The sequence below is a fragment of the Sorex araneus genome, chromosome X (assembly GCF_027595985.1).
Source record: "Sorex araneus isolate mSorAra2 chromosome X, mSorAra2.pri, whole genome shotgun sequence".
Taxonomy (NCBI): Eukaryota; Metazoa; Chordata; class Mammalia; order Eulipotyphla; family Soricidae; genus Sorex; species Sorex araneus.
Genome location: NC_073313.1, coordinates 275,478,302 through 275,502,810, shown reverse-complemented (window position 1 = coordinate 275,502,810; position 24,509 = coordinate 275,478,302). Strand labels below are relative to the sequence as shown.

Below are 24,509 nucleotides of genomic sequence, written 5' to 3'. Positions count from 1 at the left end.
GGTGTGACCCCCCAAAAAATTTTTTAAATAATAATAAAATAAAAAAAATAAAAAATAGAAGAAGGAGATGGAATTGAAATTATACTGTAAAGCTTTTCCAATCAAAGCTATGTGGTATTAGAGTAAAAGGACTAACTCTCAGACCAATGCAATAGAATTGATAGCCTAGAAGTAAACTCTCAATGTTTGGAGAATTAATTCATGACAAAAGTGTTAAATACATGAAGAGTAAGGAAAGTGTCTTCAACAAACGGTGCTAAGAAAACTAGTTAACCATAGAGAAAAAAAATTAATCTAAACCCCTATCTCACACCATACACAAAAGTTAATTCTTTTATAACTTTATAGCTCAGGGTGGAAATCCTCAACAAAATGGGTATTATTTCAATAGTATAAAGGCCATATTAAAAACAGCAATAACAACAACATTGTTCTTATTTTAAGAGAAAAAACGTGGGTTTAGTGATAGCCTTGTTGTAGACTGAGAGCTCTGACTGTCCCCCACATACAGTATTTATTGCTTAGAACCAGTAATCAACAAAAGGAGAACATTCTTTGGTCAGGGCTCTAAGTAACTTAATCTGTATGGGTTAGACTTTAATATTCCTAAGGGAGGTATATTAGTTTATCGGCATAAGCATTTTTATTTGTTTTTGTTTTTTGTCTCTTTTAGTAACACCCAATGATGCTGAGGGGTTACTTCTGGCTGTGCACTCAGGAATTACTCCTGGAAGTGCTCAGGGGACCATAGGGGATGCTGGAGATCAAACCCAGGGTAGTCCACACACAAGGCCAACCCCCTACCCACTGTACTATCAATTCAGACCTGAAACATTTCTGTAAAGGGCATTCCCAAGGGGAAATTTTTCCAGGAGTTGGAGCAGAGGTAGAGCAGATCCAGGACCTCCACCAGGGCAGTATTCTGACTCTAGAGCAAGCATTCTGGATTTAAAGATTCACTCTTCTTGTCTCCCTCTTCTTGTTTTGCTGCTCCATGAACTAGTAGTCTTTTATATTTTTTTATATTTTTCAAAAAAAGTTGCTAAACAGCTGGACAGTATCCAGGATTTGATTGTGCTGGAACTTCTCTAGCTTCCGGACATCCTTCGGCAGAGAGAACTGGATTTGGGTAACAGCATCCTTCTTAATGGAGGAAAACTGAAAGCCTCTTTCGTCCTCTATAGCCAGGCAAACACAAGGGTTCACATTTGCCCTTACTGTTCAACATAAAAGCGGAAATCCCCATTTCATCACAGGTGGACAAGAAAGAGAAATCAAAGGAACTCAGATAAAGAAGAAGTATTACTACAGGTAAAGAAGCCAAACTATCACTTATATCTTAACAACAATGCAGAGTAGAAAGAGATTTTTTTGACAAACTATACTTTTATTTTAAAATATATTTTCACAGCTTCACAATCAATTATTTTCACATCTTCACAATCAGTTATAATTTAAATAAGCTAGGATTTTTTATCATGCATTTAAAGTGAGAAAGAAAAATTTTAAAAACTATTATATTTGTAACTACATGGGTTTTTTGTTTTTAAAAAAAGCTCAAGAATCTAGGAATTAATTTAACAAAAAGGATAAAAGACTATTTAGGTAAAATTAAAAATTATTCCTGAAATAAATAAAATAAGATATAAGGAAATGGGCTGGAGCTATAGCACAGCAGTTGGGCGTTCGCCTTTCACTCGGCCAACCCGAGTGTGATTCCTTCGTCCCTCTCAGAGAGCCTGGCAAGCTACCGAGAGTATCGAGCCCGTGTGGCAGAGCCTGGCAAGCTACTCGTGCATATTGGATATGCCAAAAACAGTAATAATAAGTCTCTCAATGAGAGACATTACTGGTGCCTGCTTGAACAAATCAATGAGCAACGGGATGACAGTGACAAAGAAATGAAAATATATACCATGGTCATGAATGAGAAGAATCAGCATTGTTAAAATTATTATTTTACCAAGAATAATTTACAGAGGCAGTGTGAGCCAGAAGGATAGATAGTACAGACCAGAGATAGCACAATGGATAAAACAGTTGATTTACAAAGCCAGTCCTGGTTTCATCCTTGCAAAATATATGGTCCTCTGAGTATGAACAAGGATAATCCCTGAGCACAAAGCCAGGAATAAGCCCTGAGTACTGCAGGGTGTGGCCTAAAATCCTCAATCTATCTCCCCAAATCTGATAGAGGCATTAGAATTAATGGTAATGGGATCAGAGAAGGAGTAAAGAGCAATTTATTTTAAAAAAGCACATCAATTTTAATTTGCTGGCCCATGTTTGAGTTATTTTTCCAGAATGTCTACAGATTTTTTAAATGTTGCGTGCTATAAAACAAAGCTTTGTGCTTGATACCTTGTAGGATAGCAAAGTAATAATAAAGTGTCATCTGAAGGAATTCACTGAAGAAATATTGGCGGGCAAATAATGGCAATATAGTATCATTGCTGAGCTCATAAATACAGGTACTTAATATTCTATTTTACAACTCAGGAGACTGAGCTTCATAAAAATTAACTAATTTACTCAAGCGCACACTGTTAGTAGGTGCAAGAGTCAAATCATTTTGACAGCAGAAACATTTGCCTTTTTCATTTCTTCACACTACACCTTATTTTTGTTGAAGCTCAGAAGAGTTACTAATTATATCTTGGGTAAGAGAGAAGCCTTCAAAGAAACAATGATATTTAAATGAGATCTAGAAGTTTGAGTAAGGTTTTGCTACACAGAACAAATGGCTTGAACACAAAGGTAAAGACATTTTGGAGTGTAGCAAAGCAGTTTGGGGACACCAACTAGGTGACATGGATTTATAGTGAGGCTGGTGCAGTATTATGGCAAATGAGAATGGTAAGGAAGGTTCCAGATAACAAAGTTTGTACTGGAAGTCTATGTGCACTAATGCCACTTTTTTAAGTATTCAAGAGGAAATCTGAGGCTCTCCCTTTGAAGAAAAAGCATCCTCTTTTTGCTGCAGAAAAAGTGTCCTAACTTTCTGCACACCCTATGTGCCTTCAGTGTGTATATGCACATGCCAAGACCAATGGACAGTTAGTCTAACAAATCATTCCAATCTACCTAGACTTCTCAGCTTAAAAATACCATCTGTCTTCTGAGAGTCAGTTTGATTCATCAGATAATGAAGCTGTCAGGATTTCCTAGGGATGTAGGTCACTTTACTAATGAGTGAGTCTTTACTCAAACTAGTTATTGGTGAAATCCCCTTAAGTTCTTTCATTGTTTTTCTGACTTTACTCAACAACTTTCTAATGCCCTTTTGTTAGTTATTGAAACAGGGAATTAAATGAAACCAAGTTATTTTCCCTTGACAATTAATAGCTTTTGTGAATTATGCTAGTTTCTGTTTTATTTTTATTTTAAAATTCTTATAATTTAAGGAAAGGAAGTATGTCACAAAGAGTATAAAAATTTCAGCGATATCCTTTTAAATTTCAGTGATGTGCAATGTAAAAGTGTCCCATTTGCATTATAAATCTTTTCTAAAACAAGGTAGGCTATAAATAAATAAGTAGTCCTACTTATTCACAGGCTGGTGCAAAACGGAATTCAGAGATATTATTCAAAATAGTAGGAATTTTCATTGTGATAAACAAGACAAGTTTGAAAGACAAGTTTGCTTAGTCATCACAGCCCTACTCCAAAGGAAGTAATTAATTCACATTTTTGATTAAACTAATTTAAAAGAAATATCTGACTTCAAAACTCAAATTTGTTTACTGCATATTCAGTCTTTCTTATTAAATCTTGCCTCAGAACTGAGCTCACTAGGCCTGAGGACAGGGGACACAATGGGGAAGGGCAGTGGACACTCTGGAAGAAGGTGTGAGGCTGGAGCATTGAATTCATGAAACCCTACCATTGATGGTGTTGTAAATCACAATGCCTCAGAGAAAATTTAAATAATGAAATAAAATAAAAGTTTATAAAATGATACCTTGATCATTCTAAGAAAAATGATGTAACTTAAATTTGGTTTAGCTTTGTCCAAAACTCCCTTGAGCACTTACATGAATTCTCAAAAGGAAGGTTTGTTCCCTTGATGATGTCAATCTTTCTGGGCAGGAACATTTCTGAAGTGAGCTTGTGACTGCAAATGTCAATGAGGCCTACCAGAATAAAATGGGAGACCAGTTTCCAAAAGCATGTTCATCCCACCATTTGGGTTTTTTCTGGAGCCACGATGATTGTGCAGTGAGTTAAGTACCCTCTCTAGCACCCAGCTGGCAATCCCCCGAGCCCAGCAAGGAATGATTCATGAGCACAGAGCCAGGAGTAAGCCCTGAACACTATTGGGTATGTCTCCCAAAACAAATAATAAATATATAAATAGCCAATACCAGGAAGCTTGCTGAGCACTGTGGATGGAAGCAGGAAATCAAGTCACCAGCCTGAAGAAGCAGGAGTTCCATGCCAGAGAGTACAACACATGAGGAGCAACTGCTTAATACCAAACATGAGAGACAAGATATTCTTATGTATGGAAGATATTCTAGTTTGACCGCTGGGGACATTTAACATTGGGGAGATACTCAAAGCACTGGGCTCCTGTTTTGCACGCAGAAACCCGGAGGAACCTTGTGGTTCCTCAGGTATCACACCAGGAGTGACCCCTGACACTGCCAGCCACAGCCCCAAAACCAAAGGAAAAAGCTGAGGAAATTTAAATGGAGTGGGGGGTGGAGGGGTTCTAGGAGGATATTCTAAATTTAAAGTGAAGTATCTAGGTATATAGGAAATAAAACCTGCAAGATTTTCAGCTAGAAACCAAAAGGACTCGTACTAGAAAATTAGATTGAAGTCAGGTGTGATTTTCCAGGAAATTGAATTTTATGCTGTGAACAGTGAAGATACAAAAAGCTGTGAGCAAAGCAGACCTAATAATTTTCTTTTTTTGTTTGTTCATTTTTGTTTGGGGGCCCTACCCCGCAGTGCTCAAGAATTACTGCTGGTGATTCTTGGGGAACCATATACAATGCAGGGGTCTAACTAACCATATGCAATGCAGTTGTGTGCGAAGCATGCACCTTAACCTCTGTCCTACCTCTCTGACTCCTTAAGGATTTCTTTCCTTAGGGAGCCTGAGTATACAGGTTAGGGCACTTGTCTTGCACGTGGCCAACCTGGATTCAATCCTCAGCATCCCATATGGTCCCCCAAGCCCACTAGGAGTGATTCCTGAGTGCAGAGCCAGGAGTAAGCTCTTAGCACCACCATGTGTACCACCCCAAATGTATTTCTCCCTCTTCGCTGGGAGAGAGGTATTTGGGTCACACCCAGAGATGCTCAGAGACCATGCCCTGCTCTGTACTTGTGGGGCGGGGAGAGGGTGAGCAAAGGTGGTAGCAAAACCTATTCCAGGATCAGAACCACAGCCACAAGCAGGACAAACACCTTAATCTCTCAGACCCCAAGACCAAATGATCTTATCTGAGTTTGCAAAATGCCTCTTTATCACTGGCCACATGTCACTTCCAGGCAAGGACCCAAATTTGCTCTTTTTGTTCTCTTTGCACCTAGCATGGTGTATACGAGACAAGTGCTCTATAAAATCCACCCTTCTTAGAGGAATGAGAAGCAAATGAGCAGGAGTTTTCCAGAGATGAATTTGGAAGCTATGGCAAGAGCAAATTAGAAATGCGACTAGTTGAGCCAGATGTCTAAGAACACTATTGGAATAATGAGTGTGAAGGTCTGAAAATCTGAATTTAACATAGTGCTAAAATAGAAGAAAAAAAAAACTGCTGCTAAAGAGATCAGAGAGAACACTCATCCTGGACATCTGAGCTAAATGATTCCTAATTATATTGTTTCTTTTCTCAATGATTTGACATCCTTTTACAAGAGGGTGTTGAAGGTGTAAGAAAACATGGGACAGAGATAAGACAGTGGCAATCTGCTGAATCAAACTGTCATTGCCGTTGAAAAATATGTTCTTCTCCATTGAGTCTTAGAAATTTCCATGTAGACTTACCATGTCATTTACAGATGAAGAAACTGAGAAACATTCCCCAAGAATGCAAAGAGACAGAGGTTGTTGTGTCGCTTATCAAAACAAATCATCTGACAGTGTTTTGTTAACGAGGTTACTTCTGTTTCACTGACTTGAATTATGACAGTGGCTTCTGGAAGAGCTTCAAAGCAATATTTTGAATTTCAAGAGAAAAGTCATTACTGCCCTCTGAGAAAGTTCCTCAGTCGAGCCAGACACAGGATGAAAACTCTAACATCCAGTGTAACCTGCAGTCAAGGAAGATTGTAGGAGAGTCATCTGCCCCACCCTGGGGCATCAAGAAGGGGACACATGGTTCACAGTTCAGAGACTCAGAGCCCTATTGTCACTTCCCTGCTCCAGAGCCACTAATGTGTTACCAGTGTCTTCCTGACCCTGGTTTTTCCACTGTTTCTTTCTCTCAAATCACAAGCCACAGTTTTAATCACACTAATGTCTTTACATGAAGAATACATACAGTGGCCAGAGTGATAGTACAGAGGCAGGGTGTTTGCCTTGCATTCCGTCAACCCAGGTTCGAACCCTGGCATCCTATATGGTTCCCTGAGCACTGCCAGGAGTAATTCCAGAGTTCAGAACCAGGAGTAACCCCTGAGGATCACTGGCTTTGACCAAAAAATTTCAAAATAAAAAAAGAATAAATACAAGCATGTCCAACGAATTTTACTGTTATCAGACCAGCTGGATACTGCTAACTCATTGTATTTTCTTCTGAACGTGATAAACACACTTGCCCAAACCTTGAGTCCCCATGTTACTGTGAACCAACTGAAAAACACACACAATTCTCTGATAAATTCTCAGATAGGCTGAAAATTGAGTTTCTTTTTCTTTTTTACTAGATATAAGGAAGGTCCCTATCATAACCCTGAAAGCAAGCTGAAATTAATAAACACTTCTTTAATAAAAAAGATACATTATTTTTGCTTATACTCCATAGTGTACTTGTTTGTCAAATTACTAATGAGGAATCTATCACTCTGTGGAATTAGAGAATCATGTTCCTTTATTATTTTTGTGAACATCTTGGAAGTCTACTCCCTCCAGAATTGAAAAAAAAACCCCTGCAAACTTATATGCCAAATTTAATGATTTATCTGTTGACCATTTATACACATCACATTTTATGTATTTTAGTGTCTCCCTTTTTAATCCTTTCTCTAGTGTCTTAAGACATTTTTTGTGTATATTGACACTTGAATATATTAGGTCAACCTTATACAAGAAAAAAACAAAGGCACACAGAAGTTGTGAAATGTATCTAAAATGCTGAAATCCAGGGTTATTTTCATTTCCTAATTAAATCACATTATTCATTTAGTTGATGTTAGAAATAATACAGTAAATTTAAACATAATAAATTTACTTATTCATTGTATTTTTTCCTTGAGTAATGTTTTCAATTTATAGGCTGCAGTTTATTGGTTTTTTGTGGAGATCATATCATGTATTGATACTGATTTAGATAATAGAAATTTAATACACTATGAATAAAATATGGTTCTAGCTAAACATTTTAACAAATAAGAAATATAATTTGAACAAAGCTAAGAAGGGAACTCAAGATACTGTTTGAATAACACCTGGAATATAGACACCCTCTTGGAGTTCAGTGAGAAGTTCCTAAAAGAGGTAAAGTCCCAAACAAGCCTTGTAGGATGACATAAAAGGTGTTAAAGGGTGGAATGAACATTATAGGGATAGGGAACATATATAGACAGGAATAGCCTATGCGTTCAAAGAAACCAAGAAGTTTAACATAACTAAATTCTCAGGGTCCGTAAGATAGTACATGGATAAGGCACTTGCCTTGCTTGCAGTTTACCTGGGTTCAATTCCCAGCACTCCATATATCCCCCCATGCCCACCAGAAGTGATTACTGAGTGCAGAGTCAGGAACAATCTCTGATCCCAGCTAGATCTGACCCTCCTTCCCCCAATAAAAGTATAAATCTTGTAGCCTCATCTCTACAAGGAACACCTTCCAAGACTCCCATTAGATATCTAAAGTCTCAGATAGTATCAAACCTTATGTATATAGCTTTTCTTATTCACATATACTTTTATGCTTAAGTTAGCAAAATAATGATAAAGTTTCATTTATAAATTATGAATGATGACTTATAATAAAGTCAACATATTATAAGAAACTATATATGAATGTCCTCTCTCTTTCCCTCAAATTTATCTTAATATGTACTATTTTCAGACTGTGGTTGATCAACAATAACTAAAACCACAGATTATGGGGGTCTACTCTAAGAAATCTTAAGTGTCAACTGAGAGGACATCAGATTTGGGGACCAGGTCACAAGAGCTGTGGAGAGCCTTTGGGCGATTTAATGCCAAGGAAGAGAAATGTCTGCCTGCATGTTGATAGTAGAATTGCCACATCTATTCCACCTCTCAGTGCCCTGAACAGCTGCAAATTGCCATATTTTTTATAAAAGCAGTGTTTTTTATAAGCATTTATAGGTTATTATTAATGAGCCCTAAACATAAGCCCATCTTATCAATTAGAAAACTGAAACTTAAATAACTTGGGTAAGCTCAGAGTGCTAGTAAGTGGAAAAGTTGGGTACTGTTTGATAATATTATATAAACAAAGTAGAATAATTAATTCTTTAAAACATTCCTATGTATGAACTAACTCTGGGCATTATTAACATAGGTAATTCTATCAATTAGCGATGCTAATGTAATATAAATAGAATATGTATAATTTGTGGTTATATAAATACCCAGCATAGTTTCATCTGATGAGAACACTAAGTTTTTGTTAAATTTTCTTCCTGCTATATAATTCAAGATGTTAAGTATTACTCAGAAAATTTGGCTCAAACCCACTTCTGCTTTGGAAGTACTCACTATCTAAATTTTGATTCACTACAGTGCTTCCTTTTGCTAGCTATTTTAGGTAAAAGACTCAGATCCACACTCTAGAGCTTTAATGTTTTACTTCCCAAACCATCAGTACTCAAAAACACAGATGTAACTGACCAGCCATCTGTCTTCTTCACTATAGCCATAATAGTCAGATACTTAGCAAGCATTAATAGACCCTTTTGCTTCTCTTCAACTGCACAATGTGTATCTATTTGGATAGAAATTATTTTTAATGACCATGTAATGTCTGAAATATTCCAACTGAAATTTCTATGTAGTCCCAATAGTCATAAAAATTACCTAATAACTTTTCCCCTTTTTCAGTGTCTTTATGAGATTTAAATGTTCGTATATAATGAAGAGTACATTGAAAGTTTCTTGAAGTAAGGAAAGTCACTTTTGGGGACTAAAATAGCTCATTAAACTCAACCAATAATTATTGAATTAAATATTTTGAGAATAAAGAAGGTGAAAAATATTAGGGGAAGGTGAAATCAAGTAATTTGAGAATAAAGAAGGTGAAATACATCAGGGGAAAGTGAAATATTTTATTAGCGATAAACATTCCACATGTTTTTTGGACTAGGTTGTGAATGGAGATCAGAAAAATTTATTAGTTTTAAATAAAAATTATCTTGCTCTGACCGTCATTTCCTTTCACCACACAAATCATTTTGGGGTTTCCCCTCTGTATAAGATTCTGCTCTACTCAGCAAACATTATTACTTTTAATGGGAATATAGGAAACCCCATAAGGACAATGAAATTATCGACATCCAACCATAGAAAGTATTTTTTTAAAGTCTGGAGCACTTTGGTGATGGTGAAGTGAACTCTGTACACCAAGACCATAAATGTAAACACCATTGTAAATATGTACCTATCTAAACGTTTTTTAAATAATGAAAAGGTCAAGGAAATTATTATTTAAACCTGTGGGGATCCTTATAAACTACTTTTACAGAGTCCTGGAGAGAGAGTTCAAAGGTTTGATGAGCACTGATGGGCCCTGAGTTCCGTTCCCTGCTCCACTGCTGTCTCCAACACTGCCAAAGGCCAAGCAGAATCTCTGCACTAACCACAGCACTGAACCATCGGGCCCACATGGCTAGGTCCCCCTGAAGGAATCCCTAGTGCTCCTGATACTTGTTGCTGGCAGAATACTGATACTTGCTGCTGGTGGGTTGCCAAGAGAGTATGGTGGAGTGTGCACCTGGGTAGAAGGTACTAGAAGGACTTGGGTCACAGAAGTTTCATCAAAGAGATTGTTGGGTGACTGTTGATGGCAGTGGCATTTAGAAGATATTGAAAAGTTCATTGATGAATATATTGAGGATCACAAATTAGCTATTTACTGATAGAAAAGGCAAATCAGAAGGCCACATGAAAAATGCCTATGGCCAATAGAATGACTGCTGAAGGCAAAATTAATTTGGCAGACCACAGATTAGATGTTAAAATTCTATATACAATTTAACCTGTCTTCTAGCTGGTTCTTTAATGATTCTATCAGCACTTTTGCCTTATGTCAATTAAAATCTCTCTAACATTAGATAAATGTTGTGTGCTGGAAGGAACCTACACATTCACGCATAATACTGAAATAGCCACTGTATTGAAATGAAAACCAGCCCAGGGTAGAATCAGTAAATTTATCATTAAAATAAGCTTTATAAAAATGTAACTCGTTTTAGACAGGCTACCAAGTTAAAACCATAACAATAGTTCTGGTGTATTCACTCATATTGATTCAGAAATCCTTTTGGAGGGACCAGAGAGATAGCCAATGGACTGGAGAGTTGTGTTTTACATGTAGGAGGTCTTCATTTGATCCCCAATAACATATGGTCTTCTGAATACCACTGGAAATGACAAGGAAGGAAGGAAGGAAGGAAGGAAGGAAGGAAGGAAGGAAGGAAGGAAGGAAGGAAGGAAGGAAGGAAGGAAGGAAGGAAGGAAGGAAGGAAGGAAGGAAGGAAGGAAGGAAGGAAGGAAGGAAGGAAGGAAGGAAGGAAGGAAGGTTTGAGTGTGACCAAAAAAACATGGGAAAGAGGGAAAGAGTTGGGGTAGGTAGAGAAGAGAAATTTTTTTTTAAATTTAAAAAGTTAACAAAGATGTAAAAAAAAATTGTCTGGTCAGGCTTGAGAGCATAGCAGGAAAGGCACTTTCCTTGCATATAACTGACCTAGGTTCAATCTCAGCACCACATATGGGGCAGGGGCAGGGGAACACTGCCAGGAGTGGCCTAAAGCAAACAAAAAAATTAATGTGGTCACCTTCAGAGTCACTCAACTGTTCTGATCCCTATTGTTTCTTCCAGTAGGGGGCTTTTAAATGAATTCCATGAGGCTTATGGATGTAGATATCTGTAAAATGAGACAATGAAAGTTTGGGACTTGGTTTCCATGTGTTTCCTTTTCAGCTCCTACAGCTTGTATTTTTTGACATAAAGTAGTTGTAAAGTAGTTAAAGTCAATTCGTTTGGTAATTACCTATGGAATGTACGCACTGACAAAAAATATCTTGCATTATCAGAATGCATTTTTGAATGTTATCATCTCTAGTCACAAATATGAGTATTTATTCAAGTGAAGATCAAACTTCTAAGGGCTTAATAGAGGGCTTGGTACCTAGTAGTGAATAATAAAAATTACAAAGTGAATAAAATATGATTGTGTCAATCCTCAACTGAGAGCAGAATAAAAGTTTTGTCAGATATGATATAAAGACACTAATTTTCATTTTTTTCAAAAAGCTTCCGTTGTGACCCAAAGTCCACACAAAATGTCAATTTTTAAAACTAGAATGGCTTTGAAAGAAACTCAGCTGTAAACTACGCAGTGCAGCAGAATCACCTTTGGTGTCTTATTCTCTGATACTTCCATTCTCCCAATTTGATATCACTTCAATATCCATACTGAAATTCTTTCAAATTTAGAAAACAGATACCTACCATACCAAACCTGGCCTCCCTCCCTTCCCTCATCTCACTAATAATAATGATGATGATAATTTTAAAATTAGTGGGCTGGAGGAATAATACCGTGGGTAAAAAACTTACCTTGCATGGTGCTGACCCAGATTCTATCCCCAGCACCTCATATGGTCCTTCGAGCCCTCCAAGGGTGATCCCTGAGACAGGACTACACTCAGAATTGTCATTTGTGGACCAATACCCCCCCAAAAAATTAAAATCAAGTAAATAAATATAATTAAGACCAAATTTAAATTATGTCTGGACATTTGCATAATACTTAATAGGTAATGGCTGTAGTGAAAGTTTTCCTTTTTCTTTAATCAAAATAATGCAGATACATATTCTGTGCTACTCATAAACAATCAGTTGAGGTGCTAGAGATACATTAAAGGAGGTGGGGTTTGAGCCTTGCAAATGGTCAACCCTGGCTCAATCAGTGGCACTGTATATGCTTTCCCACTAAGAGTGATCCCTGAACACAGAGATAAGAATAAGCCCTGAGCACAGAAAAATATGGTCCAAAACCTAAAATCAAATAATAATGATAATTATTATTGTGCCATATTATAAGATTTTCACCAGCTATTTTAGTAATAATTAGTTTATTGAAATCAGAAATGCATTATTCTCATAATATTTTTATGTTTGATAACTTCAGATCTAAGTCAAGATATAATAGAAATGTATATTTTTCTGGTAAACAAATCCCTCTTTAAAGGAGCCAAAAAACACACAGCAGAAATGTTACTTGTACTTATGTGTTTGTTGCAGCACTGTTCACAATAACCAGAATCTGGAAACAAGTACCCTAGAACAGATGACTGCTTAAAGAAACTATGATACAGCTACACAATGAAATAGTACGCAGCTGTTAGGAAAAATGAAGCTATAAAATTTGCTTATTAACATATGGACATGAAAAATATCGTGGTGATTAAAATGGGTCAGGAGAGGCATAGACATGGAATAATTAGACTCACTTGTAGGATATAAAAAATAAACAAAATATGAGATTTATATCCAAGTTCAGTAGAAATAAGGACTAGGTCCATGGGTGGAAGCATACCTCAAAATCTGAGGGAGAAGACAGTCGGGATAGAGAAGATAAAGATAGTTGGAAAGGATCACTCTGGATAAGAACTATGTAGTGAAAACAGGTAAAGGAACAAACTTGATAATTGTTCAGTATCTTTGTGTGGATATATGCTCTTATTTCAACCTTCAGGTTGAATGGAACTGAAGTCTGTTAAAGAGAAAAAAGTCTTTCTATTTTTTTATTGCAACTTTTAGTTTGCATACATGTTTGGTATGATCCAACTTTTAGGTTTCTCACTCTTTCTATATATAAATGTGTATATATATATTCACACACATATATATCTATATCTACCTATATAGATATATATAAATTCTGGAAAATTAGTTCAATAGGCTAATTTTGTATGGTACAGCACCATTTTTCATTCCCCAGACCACATGGTTCCTGAGCCCCTCCCAGGAGCAACCCCCAAGCACAGGATCAAGTATAGTCTCCAAGTACCATCCAGTGTGTCACAAAATATACACCCAAAAAGAATAAGTAGAGGTGCAAATTTAAATAAATTATATTGTTTTAAAACAGTTTAAATGTTTCAGATTTCAAATATTCATAGCATTTAGCTCAGTAATTCAACTTCAAGAAATATATCCCAAGATACTAATTGAAAAATAAAAATAACAGTTACATTCATTGCAATATAAATTCCTTATTAATAGAATAGAAAGGTACAGAATTATACAACAAACAATATAGAAATATTTAACTCAACTGTTTGAAATCACTTGAAATACTAAATTGCCACTACATATTTTAAATATGTTAGCAATTTGTAGTAGAAATACTCTATTACAAATAATCAATCCAATTTCTCTCTCCTGACCCATTTTTTCCTCACCTTTTTTTGTTTTCTTTCTATGTTTATACTCTAGAAACCAAATAATATATCATCTTTCTTTTTAGTAGATAGTTGGATCTAGAGACTCAAATAGGTTGACATCCTATTTGTTTGGGGACCACTTTGGTCCAACATTATTCAACATTATTATTATTATTATTATTATTAATTATTATCCAACATTATTCCTGTCACTGTGCTCAGGCATTATACTCCTATTACTGCTCAGGGGACAATTGGGAGTGTTGGGAATAAAACCTAGAGAAGCACATGCAAGGCAAATGTCCTACCTTCTAGCTGTTCTGTCTCTTTAGCCTAGTGGATTTCTTTTCTTTTTCTTTGTTTGATTGTGAGATAAACAGTTACAAAGTTGCTCCTGATCAGATTTCAGTCATACAGTGTTCTAACACCCATCCCCTCCACCAGTGTACATTTCCCACCACCAAAATCCCCAGTTTCCTTCCCACCACCTCCTACCCCAGCCTGCCTCTATGGCAGACCTCCCTCCCCTCACCTTCCCACCCTCCCTCCCTCCCTCTCTCATTCTCTCTTTCTCTCTCTCTCTCTTCCCCTCACCTCTTTCTCTCTCCTTTGGGGCATTATGGTTTGCAATACAGATACTGAGAGTTTATCATGTTTGTTTCTTTACCTACTTTCAGCACGCAGTTCTTATCCAGAGTGATTGTTTCCCATTATCTTTATCCCTTCTCTGTCTTAACTGCCTTTCCCCCCAGCACTTGAGGCAGGCTTCCAGCCATGGATCAATCCTCCTGGCCCTTGTTTTTACTGTCCTTGAGTATTAGTTTTGTATTATGTTATTGATTATGTTGTTTTTTTTACATTCCACAAATGAGTGTAATCATTCTATGTCTATCCTTCTCCTTCTGACTCATTTCACTCATTATGATAAACAAATGAAACTACATTAAACTAAGAAGCCTCTGCACCTTAAAAGAAATGGTGACCAAGATACAAAGACAACCCACAAAATGGGAAAAAATATTTACTGAATACCATCAGATTAGGGGTTAATATCCAAGAACTATAAGGCACTGGTAGAATTTAACACAGAAAAATATCAACCTAATCAAAAAATGGGGGAGAAATGAACAGAAACTTCCTCTTTTCCTTTTTAAAAACATTGAGAATAGACTTGTAAGATGACTTCAAAGCAGTATTTTGTTCTACTCTCAGGAACCTGATCTTTTTGTGTGTGTGTATGCAATTTAGCAGTTGTAATGTTCAATGGCTAGATCCATTAGCTCATTAGAAATGCAAGATAAACATTTTTGAATTGAACATAATAATAGACACAAATGTATATATCCATCTGTTCAGAGAGTTCTAGGAAAAGATACATCTCAAGCAAACTTTTTCCTTTCCTTCAGAATACTCCTTTTTTTTAAATTTTATTTGTTTTGAGCCTCTTAATTCTTGATTTTCTTATCTGAAAATAAGGTAGCACAATGTAATAGGCTAAATTTATAATAACTCTCCAAAGATAACCTATTTTAGAAGAGGAGAGCTTTGAGTTAGAGGAAAAGAAGCACTTATCGAAGAAAAGAAAGTACAAAATAAGGTGTATTTCAACTCAGTATAAACTCTGTGCCCAGAGAATATTCATATCACGAAGGTGACATTTTAGAACTATGAAACATTTAAAACTTGAAAAATCAGAACAGGATGATGAGAAGAAAAACTGAAACATGCCCCTAATTTTAAAGTTTTGTGCATGAGGATAAAAATAAATCTAGATTAACGTATTCATCTTTAAGAACATGGGGTTTCAGTGGGGAAAAAGAGAAATTTGAATTATTTATTTTATTTCTTTCTTCATGAAGCCTGCATTTTGACTTAAACCAGTTCACTAATACCAGGACATCTTGGGTTTACACTGGGCAATTCCATTCCACTGACCTAACACCTTAGAGTTCTGAGTGACAGTAATAATATGCTAACTTCTAGTATGAGTGTTCTAGTGTCTGTCACAACATGAGAAGTATTCACTTAACAGAGACATAATAGAATCAGAAAAACAAGACTTGTGTATGTGATTGAATACAAGGGTTCAGAAGAGTGGTTATATCTCATTTGATTAAATTTTAAAAACATTCTTAGCAAATAAAATGTTAAGCATGTTATTGTTATATCCACTCGTTCCCATGATGAGGACAAAGATAGGGAGAATTTCCTTTTTTTATGGTTTTATTGAGATAGGATTCAAGCAGTAGAGAATTTACCCAGTTAATATGTGTAAAAAATAAGCTCTTTGGTACATTCATAGAGTTATACAACGTCTGACTTTGGAACATTTTCATCTCCACTAAAATTTACACTCTACCCAGGAACTGTTACTTCCCACTTTCTTTATTCCCTTCCAAAACTCTCTCCAATCTCCAATATATTATTTCTCTATATATTTGCCATTTTAGACTATTGGCTTTTATTTGCATTTGTAGCCTGACCACTAAGTTTACTAACTTACTTTGTTATCAGAACAAGAAAAATAGCCCACAAAAACATGCATGCAGTCAAAAACTGTAGTAAGATAACCCACAAAATTATTTTTGAAGTCAATAGTATCTGATAATTTAAATAAATAATTGTCAAGCAGTGAATTTGTCAGAATGATGACAGATTACTTTATCAAACAAGAGTGGCAGAGAGCAGGGCAGAAAGAGACAGAGGGTTAAATACTAATAATTACAAACTTGAAATGGACTTGAGCTGCAGAATTTTTCTTGTTTGAAAGAAAAGCAGTTGCAAAATAGAAATACTTGCAAATTCAAATCCTGGCCTCACTGCCCACCACTGAATAAATATGACTTGAGTATGAAAAATTATGACACTGAATAAGTAGCAGAAGATTTGTAAAGTAAGTTGTATCTGTAATATGAGAGAGAATGATGTTTATGACCTTCTGACCTTAGTTTGTAGAACCAGACCAGACACAGCACTGTTCAATAAATGTTAGGTGTTTGGTTCTTAAGAACACAGTAATTTAAGTCAACTTTCAAAATGGAATTCTTAACTGTGACAATTTGCTCAATTTGCTGCTTACTACATGTGACTGGTATTTTCAAACTTCTTTTCAAAGAAGTTATATGAAAACAATGTATACAGATTTAAGATAATGTAACATAAAGTGAGAGTAGCATTTAAAAAGTAGGATTACTAGAGCTGTAAATAAACCTTCAGTTATTTTAGAGGCATGTGTTCTATATATAGCACAAGTGTTAATATATTATTCTCACCTAAAATCAATATAATTGATTTTATTTTCTAAATTAAAAAAATGAACAGCAACAAAATGTTTATATAATGTATTACAAATGCCTATTTAAGAATTAATAATAGCATAAATTGTTATGAACCACATATAACCTCTTAGAGTTGAAATGTTTAAGACCCCAAATGTGTGTCTTATAAATCTTTGTGTACTGAAATTATGATTTTATTTTTCCATAAATATACGGTATGTAAACCCCGTCACTACCTTTTCTTTAATTTCAATGCAAAATGGTTTTAAGTAATAAGATTATTATGATAAATAATTTTATATATAAAGGATTATTGTTTATTTTATGTTCTTTTAAAAATTGTGGTACCAAATACAATTATTCCCAATCCAATGAACCATAATACACAAAATATTCATATGTGAGGAATGTCACACATTACAATTCGTGCTTTGAACAGACATAAGAATTCATATCACAAACAACACATTTTCATTTTCTTTTAACCCCATGAAACATTAGTGCTGTGGCTTGCATGTGGCCTCATCATAGCCCTTGAAGTTCTCCATATTGTCAGTGCCTATATTTTAACCTAACTTTACTCTTCTGACATTATTTTGTATTTGCATGGAATTTGTACAAATTTGTTTGCATGACAAGTCATCCTTAATGTTGAAGTTCAATGTCTAACATACCTTGAAATATCATGTATCATTATTCTCACATGATATTTTTACTTTTGTTTTCAGTTTCTGAAGTTTAAATATGCTTGAAATGTAAAAGTGGCATGAAACTGAAGTGATGCAAGAATATTTAATATTACTTTAAAAACATAAAAGTTTTTAACTGGGAAATTTTGAGAATTCCCAGCCTTATCTTTGATACCAATCCTTAATTAGAAATATACAATAATATTGACTCTAAGTTCTGACAACAGAGTAACAATTATGCTATTTTTCTCAGAATATATTTCTTGAACTTAAATCTAAAGCATAAAAGGTGTTACCCATTTTCAAAATATATGTAATATTCTAAATTAAACTCTACTGACTTGCTGAACATTCCAAGTAAAAAAACTAATTAGTTACTGAATGACAGTGCTAACATTTTAATATTTTAATGTTTTGTGTATGAAGTGATTTCAAAAATGTTTATTTAATAAAGAAGTGTATGAATAACCAAATAAAATTTATCAAACTTAATGCCCAATAGGGCATATAACTAACTCCCACCAATAACCAAAAAATATATATCCAAACAACTGCTTTTCCATTTAAGACGACTTATTTGTATCTTGCTTGCTCTACTTTTATTCCTACCACCTGCCATCGCTACCACTGTTTAGACTTTCCCTTTGTCAAATAATCTTCAGGTTTCTGGGCACATTTATTTTACTATCTGTGTGGTTAAAAACAACAGCAGCACTATTCCTTGAAGAATGACTCTCAGGCATAATTTAGTTAAATCAAGATAATTTAGTTAAATCAAGATATAATCAAAGTAGTGAAACAAAAATTTTGAATGATATGGGGGAAAGAGAATTAAAACCTGCATATAAAATTATTGAACATGTTTCTCAAAGAAGAACCCCATAAAGCCATTTACATAATAAGAGGGAGAAGAAATGGAATTTACTTTAGTTGTTGAGACAAGCAAATGATACAGAGTTGAATGAATACATTCTAATATATAAATATTATATACCTATTCTTTTAAACCATGTTCATTTAAGCTAATTGAGGAGCTTACATTTTTAAAGGATAGCCTTGCGTTATGTTTTATCAGGTCCATTATGACCCTGCCTTCATTGCTCCAGTAGTTATGGTGCAAACACCTCCTTAGAAGGAATTTTAACAGATTTGGCTGGTAGTCACCACTTACTCCTTAGCTTGACAAGGATTCTGTCTCCCTGTGCCTTTGGCCTCCTGCCCACCAAACAAAGACATGGTGTTTTTGATAAGAAATATTGTATCTGCTATCACGTATCATGCGATACTGTAATTATCATATATTATAAATCTGTACATTTTTTCTACAGAGTTTTCTTTAAATGTAAGCTGAAGTACTGTAAATTTAAACTTGTTCAAAAGGTATCGAGGGGGACTGGAGTGATAGCACAGCGGCACAGCTGGTAGGGCGTTTCCCTTGCCCGGGGCTGACCCGGCTTCGCTTCCCAGCATCCCATATGGTCCCCCAGCACTGCCAGGAATAATTCCTGAGTGCATGAGCCAGGAGTAACCCCTGTACATCGTTGGGTGTGACCCAAAAAGGAAAAAACAAAAGGTATCTAGCTTGGTGGATATGGCTCAGCAGCAAAGTTCATGCCTCCATCTGTTGCGATCCCCAGTTTCACCAAATAAAAGGACATCAAGTCACAGAATGAAGCTAGCTTTATTTTGCCTTATGATGAAAAGGATGGCATCTGTATACAATTTTTCCACTGCCCTCGAGTCTCCCAACCTAATGGCTGCTATTCTCGTCATTCTACTAACTAAGAAGATACTAAGTTTGGTGAGGTGCCCTCTCTAGGAGGATTACTCATGAATTACGTAGATGTAGAAGAAAACAAACGCTCTGAATCGCCTGTTTCCAAGATTATCTTTTTCCTTCCATCCTCATTTATCTGTATTTTGTCCTTTCATTTGAAGAAATTTTTTCAAATTTTTCCTTTCAAGAAATTTACAATTCTCGAAAAGAAAATCTGCTGGTCGGACCCCTGTGGCACCTCTTTCCAATATCCTCTTGCGTCACTGCAGCTCTCTCTGCTTTTACAAACTAGTAGTTTTGTCAGCATGAGTGTGACAGCAATTAGACGTCCCCTGTTTTGCCCCATGCCTTTTCTCCTTCACAGTCATTCAATGACAAGCGTAAAAAGAGCTTCATCTTTTCACGAAAATTCCCATTCTACAAGAACAAGGAGCAGAGTGAGCAGGAAACCAGTGATCCTGAACGTAAGTAGATTCGCAAAGAGAACGTCACATGCCACACGAGAGCAAAAAAAAAAAAAAAAAATCCTTCATGGGCAACACGCATGATGGAGGTTTCCCCAGGTCACATGCGTAGGCGAACACAGGAGGCAGGCAGGTCAGGGCTTACTACTGTGACCAGTGGTTGACTGCAGTCTGGATCCTCCCCTGGACGTGACTCTTCTTTGCGGATGCAGAGGAGAGGGTCTTCCCACCAGAATCTGGTTCTAAGATTGGGTCTGGTTTGCTTTCTCTATCATGCAACTCTCTAGGGCTTGAGACTAATTAATTCTTTTTCTGCCCAGAAATAATGCAGTCCATTGCCACCTGCATTTCTTTTCTTTTCTTTTCTTTTTTTTGGAATGACATGTGATTGGCCATAACTATATTCCCTTTTTGATTACTAGTTTATTATTTATTTACGGTTCCTTCCCCACAAATATCAACACTGAGCACAGAGCATTTACTGCACACTAAGTCTCAGAATCCGTCCCAGAAGCTGGAGTGGAACTTGGCTCTAAGTAGCATATTGTGGGACCCCAGGGATAGTGCAGTTATGGCCTTTGCCTTGCATGAGACCCACCTGGGATCAATCCCCAGCACCACGGGTGGTCCCCTGAGTACTTCCTGGGGAGATCTCTTAACACAGCACCAAGAGGAAGCCCCGGGCACCACCTGGTGTGGCCCAAAACAGACAAAACAGACAAAAAATAATAAGTGATACATTTCCGTGGCAACCTGTTTTTGACGGTGGGCAGAAACAGTATTTGCTGAAATACTAAAACTAAAAACTTGTGCGTTGTTTTCTAAATTCTGGCGTCTCAGCCCAGGGAGTTGGGGCAAAAAATTGTTTCAAAAGCGAACTGTGTGGATCCAGATTGCTGCGGCAACACGGTCTGTCATGGTAGTATCCATTTCAACTCCACTGACTTCTTCCTTCCTCTTCCGCGGCTGCTCTTCCTCTCTCATTGCTCTCTCTGGGGACTTCCGTGCAGGACATCCCCGGATTAGGTGACGACGGTTATGGAACAAAGACTCTGAGTAAGTTCCCAGGAATGGTCACTGTAACTTTTCCTTTTCTTTCCTTTTGAGTTTGGCTTCTGTTCCTTTTCTTGAGGGCCTTTCACTCCCTAGCATGCACAAGATCCAGTTTTATTTGTTATCTAGCTGTGAATGCTCCTACGAAGTAATGTTCAGCCCTTTTGTTCTGCATGTCAGCATTTAAAAGCAAAGTGTCCAGGCACTGTCACTTGCGCTGCAGTTCAGTCTCCCTTTCTGCCCGTGTGTTATTATCAACATGGGAGGGATGCCAACCACTTGGCATCACTTGCTCTGCCACCTAATGCCCTCCAGAGAGCAAGAAGCCATGTTGAAGGAAAGGGTGACATGAATGTTCTAGAATAGTAAAGCAGAAATGGACTTCTTTTTTCTTTAGACATTCTACCAGGCACTATTTCATTGCCTTACCAAATTCCGTAATTGGATTGTACCTCACTATTAGTAAAGGAGCTGCTTTATGGTCAAACGGAACATGCATTCTCAGAAAAGCAAATATTTAGCTATTAGATCTTCTCTGATTCTTTGTTAACTTCCATTGACTTTTTCCTGACTTTCAGTGACCCTACTTGAAATGTTATATGATAAAGTTTTAGGTGTGTTTGGATATGTTTTCCTATTAGTAATTTATTAGCTCAGTTGCATCAGGTCTTCATTTTACAGCACAAAATGGAAAATACAATACAATATACCTTTAATTATCTTTAGTTTTATTGCCTTTAGCCTGTGTCTCATTGCACTAAGCAATAAAAAAATAATAACCCTGTGTATTGATAGTGAAGAATATTATGATTTTTCTTTATTATTCCATTGTATATGCACCAATGAAATAAAAACAGAATTTTGTGTCTTTTACAATCCTATCATGTGCTCATTTTTTATTTTCTTTCGTTTTAATTTAATAGCTATGGGCAATACTTTTAGAAGCTGCTCATTTCATTTGTATAAAACTTAATGTATTGAGCTGGACTTTGTTTTCAAGAATTATTTAAACAATCATGCATAATACTTTTCATCTTTCAAATTGCTAATTTTCACTTTTTCAGATATGAATATGTAAAAAGCAAAATCTTATCAAGAGAAACTTCTCATCTTCCTAAAGATGAAAACTTTATCATGACTCCCTACTATGAATTTCTATTAAAAATTTTTTTAATTAGTAGCTGAAATCTAAATCGTAATTTCAGCATCATCTGGATAGCATCAAGTATCAACAGACTTTCTAAATTTCTCTGTGGGATAGAGAAAGGAAGATGAAGCATTTTAATGTATTGCTAATAAATGAATACTACCAAGAAATGGTTGTCATTGACATGCCAAAAATGTAACTGGTATCTTTTTAAATATAGCATGCACAAATGTTGTTTCCATTTTAAAAATGGAACAGATTTGTCTAGGTAAAATTTTCTTTCACCTGGATATTATTGTTAACAATAATTAGGACCTTTGTTAAAGTATATTTTTAACTTCTCATTGCCTATAAAATTATTTTGTTATATGGTTCCTTGATGCTTAGAAAATTGGTTGTAAAATAAGACACAAAAAGTTTCTAGATTTCTCTATAGAAAATATAGTATCATTCTAATTTTTTGTTTTATTTGATTTGATTCAATTTGATTTGGGGGCACACCCAAAGGTGCTCAAACGCTACTCCTGGCTCTGTGCTCAGGGCTCACTCCTGGAGTTGCTTCAGGTACCATAAGCAGTACGAGGATCAAGTCCAGATCTTCTGGCTATAAATCATGCACTCCAGTCCCCTGAGATACCTCTTAAACCCTTCTAAATTATTTTTGAAGTAAAAGTAGCACTGTAGCACTATTCTCCCGTTGTTCATCAATTTGCTCGAGTGGGCACCAGTAACATCTCACAACAAATTATGAGACTTGTTGTTACTGGTTTTGGCATATTGAATACATCATGGTAGCTTTCCAGGCTTTGCTGCGGGCAAGATACTTTCAGTAGCTTGCCGGGCTCTCCGAGAGGAGCGGAGGAATCGAACCCGGGTCTGCCGCGTGCAAGGCAAGCGTCCTACCCGCTGTGCTATAACTCCAGACCCCAAAACCAAAATATTTATCTTCAATTCAGGTACTTACAATAATCATGTATAGGAAGATAAGTTGCCACTAAGGATTAGTGTACCTTGACTTTCTTTTTTTTTTCAGCTTCAAAAATTTTATTTTGATAAGTCACTATGAATTACAAAGTTATTCAGAGTTGGGTTCTTGATATACATTGTTCCATCACCAATGCAGCCACCAGTGTCAACTTCCCTCCACCAACTAGTGGTGATGTGGGAACACCACAGGTGTTTCCAGATTCCCTCCCTATCTCCACCCCCTGCCCCCACCCCCAGTTTGCCATCTCGACAGGTACTTTTTAAATCTGATTATTAAAATGTGGGTCTTGCACCCTTTTTTTCCCCACTGCCAATTTACACTAGATAAGTATATGTTTCAATTAGCCATGCAAAGGTACGGAGTATATAGCTCAAGGGTAGAGCATTTGACTGTAATTAGCATTGCACTTTTGATCATAGATCAGTACAATGAGAAATGATTCATTTGAATGTAATCCCTGCTTTGCTCTTTATCCATTTATGCTCTAAAACTAATCCATCTAGGATTGTGGGAATCCTGTCACAGTATACATGTACACCAAATAATCATACCAAACATCAGGGCCAAAGAGATAGTACAGCTGGTAGGGTACTTGCCTTGCATGTGGCTGGTCAGGTCCACCAGCTGGCATCATGTATGGTCCCCCAAGCACCACCAAGAATGATCAATGAGCACCACTGATTGTGGCCCCCAAATGAACAAAAAATTAAAGTTCAGTGAAACTTTTTAAAAATTAATTTTATTAATATTATTGAGTTGCAAAGTCTATAATAGCAATATATTTTAAATGCCCCCCTTTTTACCATAATGATGTTGTGTATTATTTTCCTTTTTTCTAAAAACATACAATGGTCACATTTTTTAGAAACTAAAGTTATTCCTAATGAGCTTCAGAAATCAAATACTTACCTACTCTTAATCTTGTTACCTCATATGCAGCGGAGGAAAATGCACATATTCACACACACACACACACACACAAACTTTGGGCTGCAATCTATACTTAATAAACATCACCCTGTGCCTGTTTGATTCTCCCATAATCCAACAAAAACCACAGCAATAAATTATTGCTGTGATTCATAACTCTTAACACTCTTCTGTGATTTAGTTTTCTTTCCAAGATATTCACTCACTGAATCAGAAAAAAAAAAACTACTACAAATTACCCTTTTCATCCTGAGAATCAATTTAAAAATATAGAAATAGAGTCAAATAGAAATAGAATTCAAGGAATTCCAGGGAACAAATGGTAATTTTAATCCACTGCGCCAACAAAAATAAACAAATATACACA

The 24,509-nt window shown here is 36.1% G+C and overlaps 1 protein-coding gene across 25 annotated transcripts in view; it reads left to right on the top strand.

Moving 5' to 3' along the window:
* The window catches only part of DLG2 (discs large MAGUK scaffold protein 2), a 1,649,366-nt gene that overhangs the window by 1,595,222 nt on the left and 29,635 nt on the right, over positions 1-24,509 (top strand). For 22 of the 25 annotated variants that reach the window (XM_055122503.1, XM_055122502.1, XM_055122499.1 and 19 more), the window contains one exon: positions 21,035-21,080. In XM_055122503.1, the coding sequence (XP_054978478.1) occupies positions 21,035-21,080 (46 nt within the window). Of the gene's footprint in view, positions 1-19,924; positions 20,978-21,034; positions 21,081-24,509 lie in introns of those variants that run through there. The other 3 variants (XM_055122520.1, XM_055122519.1, XM_055122517.1) reach the window with 2 other exon arrangements.